Consider the following 15,577-nt stretch of genomic DNA (forward strand, 5'->3'; position numbering starts at 1 on the left):
AAAAAAAAAAAAAAAAAGAAAAAGAAAATACTGCTAGTAGTGTTATGCTAAGTGTTATTCCAATTTTTTAAAAGTTCTGTAATTTTCTTATGAACTGTCTTTGCAGGAAAATGCATAAATACACACGTGCAAAATTTTTCAAACAAATTAAGGAGGTTCCTGAATTCCCACATCTGGCCATGAGCCCCAGAATTCCTGCCCTAATAAATTAATCATCATTACCACCATCATAAAATTATGGCTTTTAACCCTTTTCCCATTTGCCCTGAGAATCCTCGCCAGCCAGGCTTGTTGCTGCAGTGTTTACCCCGAGGTAACTTTGCCACGCAATATCTCGTTTTTATTATTATTTTTGCATACTCTAGTATATCAACTTAGGAAACAAAAGACATCTTTCTATTTATAGCATTCTATTTTTAGTAGTGGTATTTCCATTACAAAATATAGTAATTCTCAATCCCTGAAAATGTCAAATCCTAGAAAACATAGCATTCCTACTTGTGATGTTAACATCATTCTCAAACAGTTGTTGGCTGAAGAGTCCATTGATGAATCTGATTTTTCTGAAATAGAAAATTCTCATGATTCAGATGATTCTGATGTTAGTTCTGTTTAGAAATAACTCCAAGCACAGTTTTTATATTTTATTTTCACATCGAAAATCAGTTAGATTTGCTTCAGCCTCAAAGAGCATGTTTATGTAAAATTAAATGAGTGCTGCACTTTTTTTTCCTAAATGGGAAAAGGGTTAAAATAAAGTTTATATATTTAAATGAAAGTGTCATATCTTCTCAAAACATCCAAAACTAGCAATTAAGTACATTTGGAATTGAACAATGTATTTCTGTGTACTCTCCCTATATAATGTCATTTAAAAAAAATCCTTTAAAATGCATGTACTCCCCAGTTGTGTACTAACCGTTTTGTATTTGTTATTCTTATAAAAGGAAAAAAATAATAATTATTTTGTGAGATTTCTACGGTTTACTAAATTTCCACTATGGTACAGGATATTTATATTTCCAAGATAGGATTATTTGGGGCAGTATTTCTCTGTTCACATTAAACTGCTAACTCATGAACTATCTTTCCTTCAATCAAATTTAAAAGATGAAGAAGAAAAGAAAGAAATGAAAGCAGAAGAAGAAGGCTGACATTTCAGAAGAGAGAAGGGAATAGAGGAAAACAGTGTCAGACAGGAAACAGAGGATATTATGAAATTATTTTTTCTTTACTTTTTCTCTTACTACTGTACTAATGGGAAAAATGTTTTTTAGAATTGTGTAATATACACAAACACCACATTTTTGGCAGGGGTATCTTAGAATCAGTAAGCCAATATTAGATGAGCAATTCCCAAAATGCTGGGAATGACTACTCTAAATCAAAACCTTATTTTTTCTTTTTTGAATACAAGATCAAATTCATTTATAAGTATCCTTATTTTTGAACTTTGTCTTTGAAAAATCTTGCACTATATTTTTAAAATTCTTATTTTAATTGAAAACTATTAGGTTTAACTTTTGGAAACAACAAAATAGTAATATTACTAGTGATATTCAAATTGCTGATTTTTCTAATATAGTTGAAATATAACACTGTATTTTAATGACTCTATTACTAAATGCCAAATGAAATGAAAATGATTTAGTTCCAAAAATTAAAAATACAAAGGTATCATATTTAAATAAGGAAGGAAAATTGGTTATCCTCATAAATAAAATGTCCTGGATGTAGGATAAACCAACAGTTTCTATCTAAAATAGTGTTAAAGATTAGAATCTGCTGTTGTTTAATTTTATCTTCTAATTACAAACTATTTTTTTGATATTATATTTTGATTCCTAGTATTTCCTATAATCTAACATAAAAAAATATTTTTTAGCTTGTAATTGCCCCAGGAGTAGAAGCAACTGCCTTGATAATTCGACAAATTGCTGACCACAATTTAATGACCTCAAAGAGAGATCCTCATGAATGGTTGGATAAATCCTGGCTTGAAGTTTCACCATCTGAGGTATATTTTCTAAATGTATAAATTAGATATTTGCAAAACAAATATAAAAACCTGTATTTGAATTTACTTTCTGGTAACATTTTTCCCCCAAATGTCTCAAATTGAGTCGTAGGTACAATGACAAAAATTTTAATCTGCTGCAACGAGTAAAATAAAATGGATCACTTTCGAAAGACTACTGACTATTTCTTAAACTCTTTTCTAGGAAGAAATGTACTTACTTGATTTTCCATGTGTTAACCCATTGGTGGCTCAGCTCATGCTAAATAAAGGACCTTCACTGCATTGGATATTATTAGCAACTCTGTGTGAACTTCAGGAACTCCTACCTGAAGTCCCAGAAAAAGTGTTAAAGGTTAGTTATTTGAGATCTGTATTATGATAGGAATTTATTTCCTTTCTATTTGAGTATCTATTCTTACAATAGGATTTTTTAAATGAAGGTATACAAGTTTAATTGTTTTGGACTTCAAATAGCAAAGAAATAATTTACTTGAGCTAAATTTCATACTGACTTTTCATTAGCTATCAATTATACATTTTATTTTATTTTATTTTATATTTTATTTATTTATTGTTTTTGAGACGGAGTTTCACTCTTGTTGCCCAGGCTGGAGTGCAATGGTGCAATCTCAGCTCACTGCAACCTCCACCTCCCAGGTTCAAGAGATTTTCCTGCCTCAGCCTCCCAAGGAGCTGGGATTATAGGCATACACCACCATGCCCGGCTAATTTTGAAATTTTTTTTTTTTAGTAGAGATGGGGTTTCACCATGTTGGTCAGTCTGGTCTCGAACTCCTGACCTCAGGTGATCCACCCACTTCGGCCTCCCAAAGTGCTGGGATTACAGTATTTTTTCTTTTTTTGAGATGGAGTCTCTCTCTGTCACCTAGGCTGGAGTGCAGTGGCTTGATCTCGGCTCACTGCAATCTCCACTTCCTGGGTTCAGGCGATTCTCGTGCCTCAGCCTCCCAACCAGCTGGGACTGCAGGTGTGCACCACCACACCTGGCTAAGTTTCGTACTTTTAGTGGAGACAGAGTTTCACCATGTTGGCCAGGCTGGTTTTGAACTTCTGACCTCAGGTGATCTAACAGCCTTGGCCTCCCAAAATGCTAGGATTACAGGCATGAGCCATAAACCCCAGCCTATATTATACATTCTAAAGCTATTTTATACAGATAAATTCAATATAATCAGCTTTAAATCATTTTGGAATATTGTGCTCACAGAAAATTCAATTATATACCCTATTCACATGTATTTACATTACCTCTTCCAAACAGTCCTAACACACACTTCATTGTAGCTGTAAAGATAACTTTAGCCTTACTGGTAATATTTTAGAATTCTTATCAAGGAAATAATATTCATGTATAAGATAATAGTATTCTTATCAAGGAAATAGTATACATGTAGAATTGTATAACTAAAAATTCTATTGTATTTGCTGTGAGCCTAAAATTGTTCTGAAAAATAGACTATTAAAAAATCTATTACAAGTGATTAGAAAATATGTATGAATTACAATGAGTTTTTCTTCTAATAGAACCTAATGATTTCACGTTGTTAATACCTGGATCAATGTAATATCTATGAATAGACTACTTATTTATATTTTGCCTTCTTTCCATAAAGATAAGCATCATTATTCATATTTACTAAACTGATGTTTGCATTATATTAATTCATTTTTTAGCATTTTTGTAGCATCACTTCCCTATTCAAGATTAGTTCTTCTTCTGTAACAAAATCACCGCAAATTTCATCACCTCAGGACAACAGGAATCGGATTAGTACCTTGTCTTCTCGGAGTTCAGCTTCTGATTTAGACTCTGTCATTCAAGAACATAATGAATATTGTCAGTATTTAGGATTAGGAGAGACAGTGCAGGAAGACAAAACCACCACTTTTAATGACAATTCTTCCATTATGGAACTAAAAGAAATCGCAGGTTTTTTACCACCTGTGACTTCATATAATCAGACCAGTTACTGGAAAGACTCTAGTTGTAAACCTAATATAGTGCAGAATACTCCTTTTCTAATTAATATAGAATCAAGGAGACCGGCTTATAACTCCTTTCTAAACCACAGTGATTCAGAGTCAGATGTCTTTTCTTTGGGTCTAACACAAATAAACTGTGAAACTATAAAATCACCAAGTGACGCTCAGAAGAGAGTGTCAATTGTCCCCCGTTTTATAAATTCTCAGAAAAGGAGAACACATGAAGCAAAAGGTTTCATAAATAAAGAAGTATCTGACCCTATCTTTTCACTAGAGGGCTCTCATTCCCCTCTTCATTGGAACTTAAAGAAAACTATATGGGAACAAGAGAATCACCCGTTCAACTTACAATATGGTGCAGAGCAGACTACATGTAACAAATTGTACTCTCAGAAAGGTAATTTATTCACTGATCAGCAAAAATGTCTATCAGATGAGTTTGAAGGCCTCACATGTGAAAGTTCAAATGATGAGACTTTCTGGAGAGAATTACCATCTGTCCCCAGTTTGGATTTATTTTGTGCTTCTGATTCTAATGCAAATCAAAAAGAATTCAACAGTCTTTACTTCTACCAAAGAGCTGGAAAAAGTTTAGGACAGAAAAGGCATCCTGAATCTTCATTTAACTCAGGAGACAAGGAATCATTAACAGGTAACGCTATCCAATAGTTGATAAAACTACTCTCAAATTTAATTTTAAAAGAGAAAACCATCTCCAAATTTAACCTTTTTTTGTTTTAATTACTATACTTAAAAAACTTCTCTAATAACTGTTGAGTAAAAGAGAAACTCTAAACTCTAAAATAAATGCAAAGAAAATATACTGTGTTAAATTCTTATAGCCTTAAGTGAACTAAGCATTCAACTTAAGAAGTTAAAAATAAAAGCAGTGCAACTCTAAGTAAAGCAGGAGACTAAAATCAACAAAGATTAAACAGAGGAATCAGTGAATTAGAAAATTAACCTCTTTGTGGGGTAGGTATATTTAATTGAACATTTATTAACAGAGCCTAATTAGGTGCCAGTCTCCATTCTACGTCCTTTATTGGATTATTTACTTTAATTCTAACAATTCTATTAAATAGGCACTATTATTAGCTCCATTCTAGTGGAAGTTTTTGAGTTGTCTGAACATTTAAGCTTATCAAATTTTTAAAAGAACAATTTAATTTTCTTATTTCTAGTGATTCTAGCTTTTCTTTCAGTGTCATTTCGTATTGCATTGGCCCAAGCATCTAAAACAAAATATTAAGTTCTAACGGCCATACAAAGGTGGCCTTCCCCAGGATAGGAGAAAAAGGGGAGGCCAGAGGGAAGCTGAAGTTTCGAACTTCTTTTTTTCATAGGTTTTTTTGTGAGACCTGAGAGGGGCCAGGAAAATCTTGTATTCTTTGTTTTGTTTTAAAAAGACCTCCCAGATTGTATAAGCTCCGGGACTTGTAATACTTGGATTTGCTCTAGTTTAATAGTTACAACTTGTTTTGTTCCTCACTTTAATGGGAAGTATTCTGTGTCTAGTCTTGTAAAAACTTCTGTGAAAAATAGATGCTAAATTTTATCCAAACTCATTTTAGCACATATTGGGAAAAATCAAATGTGCTTTCTCTATTGACCTATTCATGTCAAAGATTATATTCACAGGTTTACTAGTATTAAATTATCTTTGCCATTTCTGTGATAAACATAACTGGTTTTTGAGGGATGACTCTTTATTTTTTAAATTTTTATATTTTTGTTTTATTTAATATTTCATGCTACCTTGTCTAAGTTTTTTTTTTTTTTTTTTTTGTAAGACAGGGTCTCCCTCTGTGGCCCAGGCTGGAGTGCAGTGGCATGATCGGCTCACTGCCACCCCCACCTTTTGGGCTCAAGCGATCGTCCCGTCTTAGCCTCCCAAGTAGCTGGGATTACAGGCACACACCACCATGCCTGGCTAATTTGTTGCTATTTTTAGTAGAGACAGGGTTTTGTTATGTTGTCCAGGCTGGTCTCAAACTCCTGGGCTTAAGCGATCTACCCGCCTTGGTCTCCCACAGTGCTGGGATTACAGGAGTGAGCCACTGGGCCCGGCCTAAGAGATTCTTTTAACACGCTGTTAAATACGGTAGCTAATATTTATTTATGATTTTCATGTCCACATTCATGATATTAGATTGTGTTCATTTGTGCCTTATCACATTTTGACATGAACGTTATGCTAACTTCATAAACTGGATGAAAATTTCATATTTTTCTACTCTGAAACAAAATATGCACGTGAATTACTATATGTTCTTGAACACAGGGCACTCCAGTATATGACCTCCCATTTTTCAATGAGAAGACCCAGAAGTCGTTTTTAAATAAATTCTAACATTAAATGTTAGAAAAAGCTTAAAGCTTATAGGTATATGAGTAGAATGGTCAAACATCTACCTATATTTTAATTCATTAATTTAGTTATATATTTTTAAATCACATACTCTATAAAATAATGTCAATTTAGAAACATTAATTTCTTCCAATTTCCAAGTTATTTCCATGAGATAATTTTATTCAAACATTTCACATGACTCTTTGATACTAATATCTACATTCAATATGACAAATTTTATTTAACTGGTTTTCCATAGTACATCATTACCTCCAAGTACATTGCTTAAGATACAACACTTTTTGAATTAATATTGGCACAGCTCTGGAAAATTTATCCAAAGCCATTAGCATAACCCATAACCTCAAGATAATTTTCCATTTGTCCTGAAGTGTATATATGGGATCTCCATGATATAATTGCTTACTACATTGCTTTATTTTTATTTTTTGTCATGTCTGTTTAACAAAATACATTGCTTTTAAAACTTATTATTATTATTATTATTGACAGAGTCTTGCTGTGTCACCCAGGCTGAATCATCCTTCCTCAACCTCTTGAGTAGCTGGGACAAAAGGCACGCACCGTCACACCCAGCTAATTTTTGTATTTTTTATAAAGGCAAGATCTTGCCATGTTGCCCAGTCTGGTCTCAAACTCTTGGGTTCAAGCAGTCTGCCTGCCTCAGCCTTCCAAAGTGCTGGGATTACAGGTGTGAACTACTGCACTCCACCCTGCCTTTTAAACTTTTAAATAATGGTACCCTAACTCTTGCAATTATGAGATTATATCCCCAGGGATAATTATTAAAACTGTTTCATAATTTTTAGTTTTCCATTTTACTGATTTCATAATCAGCCTCTGTAAGTATCCAAATCTGGAATTTTTCACGTAAATGTATCATATATAAAAAAGTCATATAAGGTGAGTTCTTACATGATCACCAGCTATCATTCATCAGGGCTTAGAATAAATTTCATATTACAGCTGTGGGTCAAGGATCAAGCTCATGAGGGAAAACTTAAAAGCAAGAGTATTAAAAATGTCATATTAAAGACTCTGGAATGGCAGCTGAATATGAGCTACTAATACTATTTTTAAATATGGTATTCTAATTTTTATTTTTTTCTTATTGATCTATTATAAATTTTTTCTTTGAGCCAAGAGTGGGGTTTTTCTCATGTTGTTGGGGTTTTTTTGAACTTTTGTTATTTCTGACAACTGCATTGTTGTCAGTTTATTATTTACTCCTTCCATTTATTAATGATGATTCTTTATCCAACTTGGCAAGGATGTAGTGAATTTTGCTCATAATGTCCAAAATGCTGGTAATCTCTTCAAAACTGTTTTCATCTGTGAATGTACTTGGGATACTTTGTATTGGTTAACTGGAAATTTGTGTGTGCTTTATAATTGAACACGTGGATACTAATATAGGGATAACTATATATGGATATCCATATATAAATAATATATGGATAATAAATTGGAGTTATTAAATAGGTGCAAAATATACATTCATTTCATGGGAAAGCTTCCTGGCAGCTATAGAAAAAGAAATTTAAGCGTTTTTAGAAATTTTAGAATTGGCTGTGAGAGATTGATATCCAGAAAAAAACATTGTTTCTATCACATTGGTAGCTTAAAATCAGCCATGGTGGGGGTCTTCATATCAGAAAAATTGGCAGATGCTACAAATCACGCCTTTCCTTGTTTCCCCCACACCACCCCGAGAGCCGGTTGTTAAACATTTACCAGCATGCTACTGATAGTCCAGGTTCTCCCACAGCTCTACAGCGAAGGACCAAGGTCCTGTCATCATTAATATTCCCTGTATTTCATCTAATTGTTTACTTAAGGATTCTTTAGCTCCTCAATTAGAGTTAAAGATTTGTTTTCCAGACATGCCTTTAAAGACATGAATTTACAGATAGATTCCTAAACACATAACCTCTCCCTGAAAAGAAATATGTCCCTAGTGAAAATGGTATTCCCTAGAGGGTATATGTTCATGAGAAGAAAATTAGCCCAAGTGAGAAAAAGCTGCAGTCAGGAATAGAAGGGCAAACCAGAAAAAAAAAAAAAAAAGAATTAAAAAAAACACAAAAAACTGACAGAATTGTATACACTTGCACCACAAAAATGGATACAAGGTACACGGAGACCAGGCAATATGTCTTTGTTTTAGGTTCAAAGTCTGTCAAAATGAGCCTCTAATTTATATCCTAATTAATGAGGACTTATTGGAAATGTTCAGGAATTAGGAAGCCCTGCCTGAGTTGCTTCCCAAACCATTTTGGATCGTTTTTACTTAAAAATGTTAAAATTAGAAGAGAACTTAGAGATTACATATTATAACTTTTCATTTCACAGAAGAGAAAATTGAAATCCAGGGAGATTTAACTACTTGTACAAGGCATGAGCATAAAAATATACGCATTTATCACTAATTTTTAATACCGGGCCATTAGGTTCAGAGGCATTTATGTTAAAAACACACTTTTTAATAGTTATTATTTTATCCCTGTTGGGAAATTTTGACACTTTGTAGATGATGATGAAGACACAAAATCCATTTGAACAGTGAGGAAAACATACCTATACTTCAGCCGGGCGTGTTGGCTCACACCTGTAATCCCAGCACTCTGAATGGCCGAGGCGGGTGGATCACCTGAGGTCAGGAGTTTGAGTCTAGCCTGCCCAACATGGCAAAATGTGTCTCTACTAAAAATACAAAAAATTAGCCAGGCGTGGTTGCAGGTGCCTGTAATCCCAGCTACCCGGGAGGCTGAGGGAGGAGAATCGCTTGAACTCAGGAGGCAGAGGTTGCAGTGAGCCAAGATTGTGCCACTACACTCCAGCCTGGGTGACAAGGGCAAAATTCTGTCTCAAAAAAAAAAAAAAAAAAAAGGAAAAGAAAAAAACCTATACTTTACTATTGTAAGCAATAAAATGGTTTTCCTTTTTCTCCTTTTAACAGGTTTTATGTACTCACAAGTACCACAATTCAAAAAACGACGTCTAGCCTATGAAAAAGTCCCGGGTAGAGTTGATGGGCAGACTCGGCTGAGGTTTTTTTGAAGGAGGAGGAGAGCAATGTTACATGCAATATTGTACTGTTTTTGATGCTAATCCACTAGCAAAATTATTTAGATTTGCTTATACACTAAAGAAAATGCGATTGTTCATACATGTCTCAGTGTTTCTGTATTAAATATTCATAATATGTATTCTGCCCTATGGTTTGCATCTTTGTAAGTTAAACATTCTAATTTATCAATTAGTAGAATAATTATCATAAGATTCAAAATGTCTTCCAGACACCCCTACACACAAGACATTTAAATGAGTCTCCATCACAGCCTGACCCTTTGAGTCAGGAAGTGAAGATCACCGCAGTTAACCCTCCCACATCAAGAAAGTTAAAACCTAGGACAAAATTGAAGTTAGAAAACTTCCAACTTAAAGTATTGTTTTCTGTAAACACAATTTAAGAACAAATGACTAAGATGAAGTATTTGCAACCCAGATAATAGGAAAAAAGGTTCACATTCTTCATATTTAAAGAATTCCTACAAACTGATAGAAAGAAGACAACCTGATAGAACAATGGGCAAAATATATGAATAGATATTTCCTCAGAAAAAAACAAACATTGTCAATAAACATTTGAAACACAATGAAGTTTCATTACGTATTAGACAAATGCAAATTAAAACAATGTTACTGTTTTTTCACCTATCAGTTGCCAAAATTTTTGAATATTCATACTATCCAATATCTACATATTGAAGAAAAGAACACTTTCCTATATTATTTGTGCAGCTTCTTTAGCGCAGTTTGTGTAAACCCACTAAGATGAAAAATGCTCCTATCTTTTGACTCAACAACCACATTTCCAGGAATCTGTCTTAAAGAAATATCCAATTACACAATGAAATACCATATAATTTGTAATAGTTAAAAATTATAGACAATAAAAATGCTATCAGTAGCGGAATAGACCAACAACTTAAGACTATAGAATACCATGAAACCATTAGAAGAAAGTAAGTCTGTGTGCTCTGACAAGGCAGGATGTCCATAACATAAAGTAAAAAAAAAAAAAAAAAAAAAAAACCAAAATATATAAAATACTGTATGTTGCACGACTCTTTAATGGTGTGATGTACTAAAGTATTACAAGTAAAACGTTTCATCTCTGGGATTTGCTTTTGAAAAAAAAAAAAAAAGGGGGGGGGAAACAATATATAAAATACTGTATGTTGCACAACTCATTTCTGTTTTTTTAAAATAGACCTTTGAAAATTCAAAAATTTTCCAAAATGATCACTGTATCAGGGAACAAGGTGGGCATAAGATGAATTTCACATTCTGATATGCAATTTTGTTCACAAGAAACACTAGGTGAACTCAAAAACGATACCCAACTGAAATAAGCTGGATAGGAATACACAAAACACACACACACACACACCACACTTCACAGGGTCATTGAGCCACACAATGTAGCTAATGCCACATTCGGTGTCTCAACTTTCTGGCTAGATAGCCCACCTGCTACCACCTCACAGTAACTCGCCAGTTGCAACTTGGCTAAGCAGCTTCCTACCTTCCCCTTTCTTTAATTGTTCCCCACTTTCCTCTCAGGTCTCTGCCATTTTTCTCTATTTATTCTCCCACTCTTTTTCTATCTCTCTTTTGTTCTTTTCCTTGAGCAGAAAGGGTACCAACCATGGCTGCTAGGCTGGGCTGGCCAGTGGGACAGTGGGGCCTACAGGCTCAAGAGCAAACTTTGAGTATTTTTCAAGGTAAGGAGCCAAATGTATTATAGTATTTGTGTATTCCTTAATCATTTAACATGTTTAAAAGTGTGCTATCATTTTCTTTAGATTTCTGTCTTTTTTTACTGTTACTGGCAAAATTTTTTAATATTAAGCCCCAACTCCATTTTCCCACAGGCCCTGTGGTGGTTATTGTGTGATTTTATATAACTTGGTGATTTTTAGGAATGCCCGTGTCATATTATAGCAGCACTACTATAAGAAGAATACTACATATTCTTCTTAGCAGCTGCTTAATATAATCTGCCATGATATATTTAATCATTCTCTCACTAATGAACATTTAGGCTGACTCCAGCTTTGTCATGAAAAATATATGGACAGACACATTCTCAAACTTTTAACAGTAGGAGCTAGAGTAATAAATACAAAGGTTGTCATTCTTTATACATTTGGATACATTTTGAAGGTACAGCTGAGGAATCAGGGATAGCACCAAGGTTTGCGACCTAAGAAGAATGACGTTGTCATTTATTGCAATGGGGAAGATTATGAGAAAGGCATACTTTACAGAGCTTGGGAGCTCAGTTTTTGGGCAAGTTAAATTTGAAATACCTACTAAACTTCCAAGTGGAGATACTAAGTAGGTATTTGTATTATGTAAGTCTCAAGTTCAATAGAAAATATAAATCTGGAAAGTATAAATTTGGGAGTCATCAAAGTATAGATGATGTTTAAGGCTATAAAAATGGATGAGATTACCAAGGTAGTGAATATAGATAGAAAATAGAAAAATTTCAACCACCAAGCCATGGGATAACATTAGGCAGAAATAGAGGAAAATAGAGAGATTGAGAAGAAGCGATCGGTGATGTAGGAGAAAAACCAGGAGATTTCCTGAAAGCCAAATGCAGAAGATGTTTCCAGAAGGAGAGAGTAATCGGTTGTGTCAACTGCTATTGACAAATCAAATGAGAGGAGGAAAGAGAACCATCGGATTTACCAGTGTGGAGCTCTTTGGTGATCTTGATAGGAGCAGTGTTCGGCGCAATGGTGGGGCAAAAGCCTGATTATAATAGATTCCAGAAAGCACAGGAAAGGTAAACAGGAGATGGGGAGTTTAGACAACTCTTTCTGAAACTTTTGCTGGATAGATTAGAGATGGGGTATTGGCTAGAGGAAGAAGTCAAGAGAAGGTAGTTTTAACAGAAAAATCTCACAGTGTTTGTAAATAAATGGATGGGATGGAATGCTCCAGTACAGGAGCAAATGCTAATGGAGACAGAGACAGAGATTTGCTGGACAGAAGTCCCTGGGAAGGTGAAAAGACATGGGATATAGTGCAGAAAAGGAGGGAGTTAGTCTTGGCTAGGACCATAGAGAGTTGGTCCACAGACATAAGAAGAACCATTGAGATTATAGGCAGAGATACAGATAGATGTGGTGGGAGATTATGGTCATTCTCTTCTGATTGCTTCTATTTTTTTCCTCTTAACTTTTCTGTTTCTTTGATCAGAAAAGCAGAACCACTGAGTATTATAGAATAAAGGGTTTATTATAAGGATTAGGCCTTGTACAAATGTGGGAACTGCTTTAAAAGTTATGTAAGACAGTTGCCTTTGCATCTAGTGTTGGGTCTGAAGTCACTTCAGGTCAGCTAAGCTCATTGTCAGGAGAGTTGGAAGCAAAATGGGGAAGATAAACTGGAACTTCCCAGGACAAACTAGAGTCACTTTCAACCTCAGTGATATGAAAGCAAGGAAGCTGAGAGTGAAGAAGGAGACTGTATTGGAGATTTGAGAAGAAATAATTTATGAAACAGTCACCTAGAAGAGTGAGAGAGTGAAGGGAATGGGGAACTATAGTGTATGTTCGCCAGAAAATATAAAGATCCTCTTAAATTAGTGCTCATGACTCTGAAGTGAGAGCATTAAATAGGTCACACATGGAGGAGGGGTGCTCACTAGAAAGGAGGAAAACAAAGACAGAGAATTGCATTTAAAGGGCTGCAGCGCCGGCACGGTGGCTCATGCCTGTGATCGCAGCACTTTGGGATACCGAGGCGGGCGGATCACGAGGTCAGGAGATCGAGACCATCCTGGCTAACTCGGTGAAACCCTGCCTCTCCTAAACATACAAAAAATTAGCCAGGCATGGTGGCGGACACCTGTAGTCCCAGCTACTCGGGAGGCTGAGGCAGGAGAATGGTGTGAACCCGGGGAGGTGGAGCTTGCAGTGAGCTGGAATTGCTTCACTGCACTCTAGCCTGGGCGGCAGAGCCAGACTCATCTCAAAAAACAAAAAAAGGGCTGCGGCTTAGTCAAGACTGTGTAAGGAAGCAAAAGTGAGAGTGGGGCAAGGGAGTTGACAAAGTATGCAAGGCAGTGACCATAATAATGATAATGTTGTAATGTTAACATTGTAAATGGGACACAAAGTACATTTTATTATAAATTGAGCTGTGCATATAACCTCTATATAGAGCTTTCTCTAAACCATGTTCAAAACTCTGAGGCTAAACCTGAAGTCCACATGCCGTCTCCCTTCCTTCCTCCCCTCAACAATGGCCTTCCCCTTGACATTTAAATGTACCGAAGCTTCTGAAGGAAGCTTTTCTAGACTTCATATCCTCTCCAACTACTCCTGCTCTGTTCTCTTTCACAGCTGAACTTCTCAAGATGATATATATCAGAAGTCTTTAGACTGAGGTACACCTACCATTAGAGCATATTACAAAGACACTTCAAGGAGTGAGTACATAGGCACCAACAGTTGTAAAAGAGTAAATTTCCAGTGCTTCAATTTCCACAGGCACTCTTTCCCAAGCCAGAGAATACACCTGAGACCTACACATCACAATGGTTCTCTTTTTTTCCATCCTCCACTTTTACAATTGTCCTTCCACTTTGCAAAATAAATATATATCTGTCACCCATCCTGAATCTTACTAAGGTCCAAGACCTAAGATCTAAATACTACCAGAGCAGTAAATAAAGGAACAATTTGAAATATTGGGATCAGCAAAATCTCCTTTAATTAAACCACCATAACATCCCATTCTTCTCACTAAGAGATGCATTTCCATTACATTTACTTTTTAAAATTTAAATAAAGTTTTTGTTTTTTTTTTTGAGATGGAATTTTGCTCTGTCACCCAGGCTGGAATGCAGTGGTGTGATCTCAGCTCACTGCAACCTCTGCCTCCTGGGTTCAAGCAATTCTCCTGTCACAGCCTCCTGAATAGTTGGGACTACAGGCGCAAGCCACCATGCCTGGCTGATTTTTTGTATTTTTAGTAGAGACAGGGTTCCACGAGATTGGTCAGGCTGGTCTCGAACTCCTGACCTCAGGTGATCCACCCATCTCGGCCTCCCAAAGCACTGGGATTACAGGCGTGAGCCACCATGCCCAGCCAATATTTAAATAAACTTTCAATTTTAGAGGAAATTAACAGAAAATTTACAAAAATAGTATAAAGAGTTCCCAAACATAAAACACCGCATTTCTCCTATTATTAATATCTTACATTACTATTACTATGGTACATTGGTCACAACTAAAGAACCAATATTGATACATTATTATTAACTAAAGTCCATCCTTTATTCAGAGCTCATAGTTTTTCTTTAATGTCCTATTTATGTTATAGGATCTCCTATAGGGATATATCCTTATATAGGATATATATACCCTCATGTAGGGTATATCGTTAGATTTAGCCATCATGTCTCCTTAAGCTCCTCTTGGCTGTGACAGTTTCTCAAATTTGCCTTTTTTTAATGACCTTGAAGTTTTGAGGAATACTGGTCAGGTATTTTATAGAATATTTCTCAATTTGGATTTGTCTGATGTTTTCCTCATGATTAGACTTGGGTTATGCGCTTTGAGGAGGAAAACTACAGAATTAAAGTTTCATTTTCAATACATAGTATCAAAGGTACATGTTATCAACATGACTCACCACTGATTATGTTAAATTTGATCACCTAGATAAGGTACCATTTGCCAGATTTCCTATTAAAAAGTTACTTCCTACCCTTTTCCATATTGTACTTTTTGGAAATAAGTTGCTAAAGTGTAGTCCACATTTAAGGGGTAGGGATTTATATTCCACCTCCTTGAGGAAAGGGTATCTATATAAATTATTTGGAAGCTTTCTGTACAGGAGAATTATCTCTTCTCCCCCAATTTATTTACGTATTCAATTATTTATTTATATAGTACTTACTCATAGATATTTATGTATACTAAGGGTTTGCTATGCTTTGAACATGTTCCCCAATAGGCAAATGTTGAGAACTTAATTCCCAATGCAACAGTTTTGAGAGGAAGGATCTTTAAGAGCTTATTAGACCCTGCCCTCGTGAATGAATTAATGGTATTATTGCAGTTATATTATTATAACTCAGGAGTGAG

At 35.2% G+C, this 15,577-nt stretch overlaps 1 protein-coding gene across 1 annotated transcript in view; it reads left to right on the top strand.

Moving 5' to 3' along the window:
• LOC105548445 (chromosome unknown open reading frame, human C9orf84) overlaps positions 1–9,607 on the top strand; it is a 110,984-nt gene extending 101,377 nt beyond the window's left edge. The window contains exons 23-26 of the mRNA XM_011992463.1: positions 1,886–2,017; positions 2,223–2,372; positions 3,716–4,676; positions 9,358–9,607. Of these exons, the coding sequence (XP_011847853.1) occupies positions 1,886–2,017; positions 2,223–2,372; positions 3,716–4,676; positions 9,358–9,458 (1,344 nt within the window). The 3' untranslated portion in view covers positions 9,459–9,607. The remainder of the gene's footprint in view (positions 1–1,885; positions 2,018–2,222; positions 2,373–3,715; positions 4,677–9,357) is intronic.
• Positions 9,608–15,577: the final 5,970 nt, after the last annotated feature.

This window comes from Mandrillus leucophaeus, unplaced genomic scaffold, assembly GCF_000951045.1.
Source record: "Mandrillus leucophaeus isolate KB7577 unplaced genomic scaffold, Mleu.le_1.0 Scaffold410, whole genome shotgun sequence".
In the NCBI taxonomy this organism is placed as follows: domain Eukaryota; kingdom Metazoa; phylum Chordata; class Mammalia; order Primates; family Cercopithecidae; genus Mandrillus; species Mandrillus leucophaeus.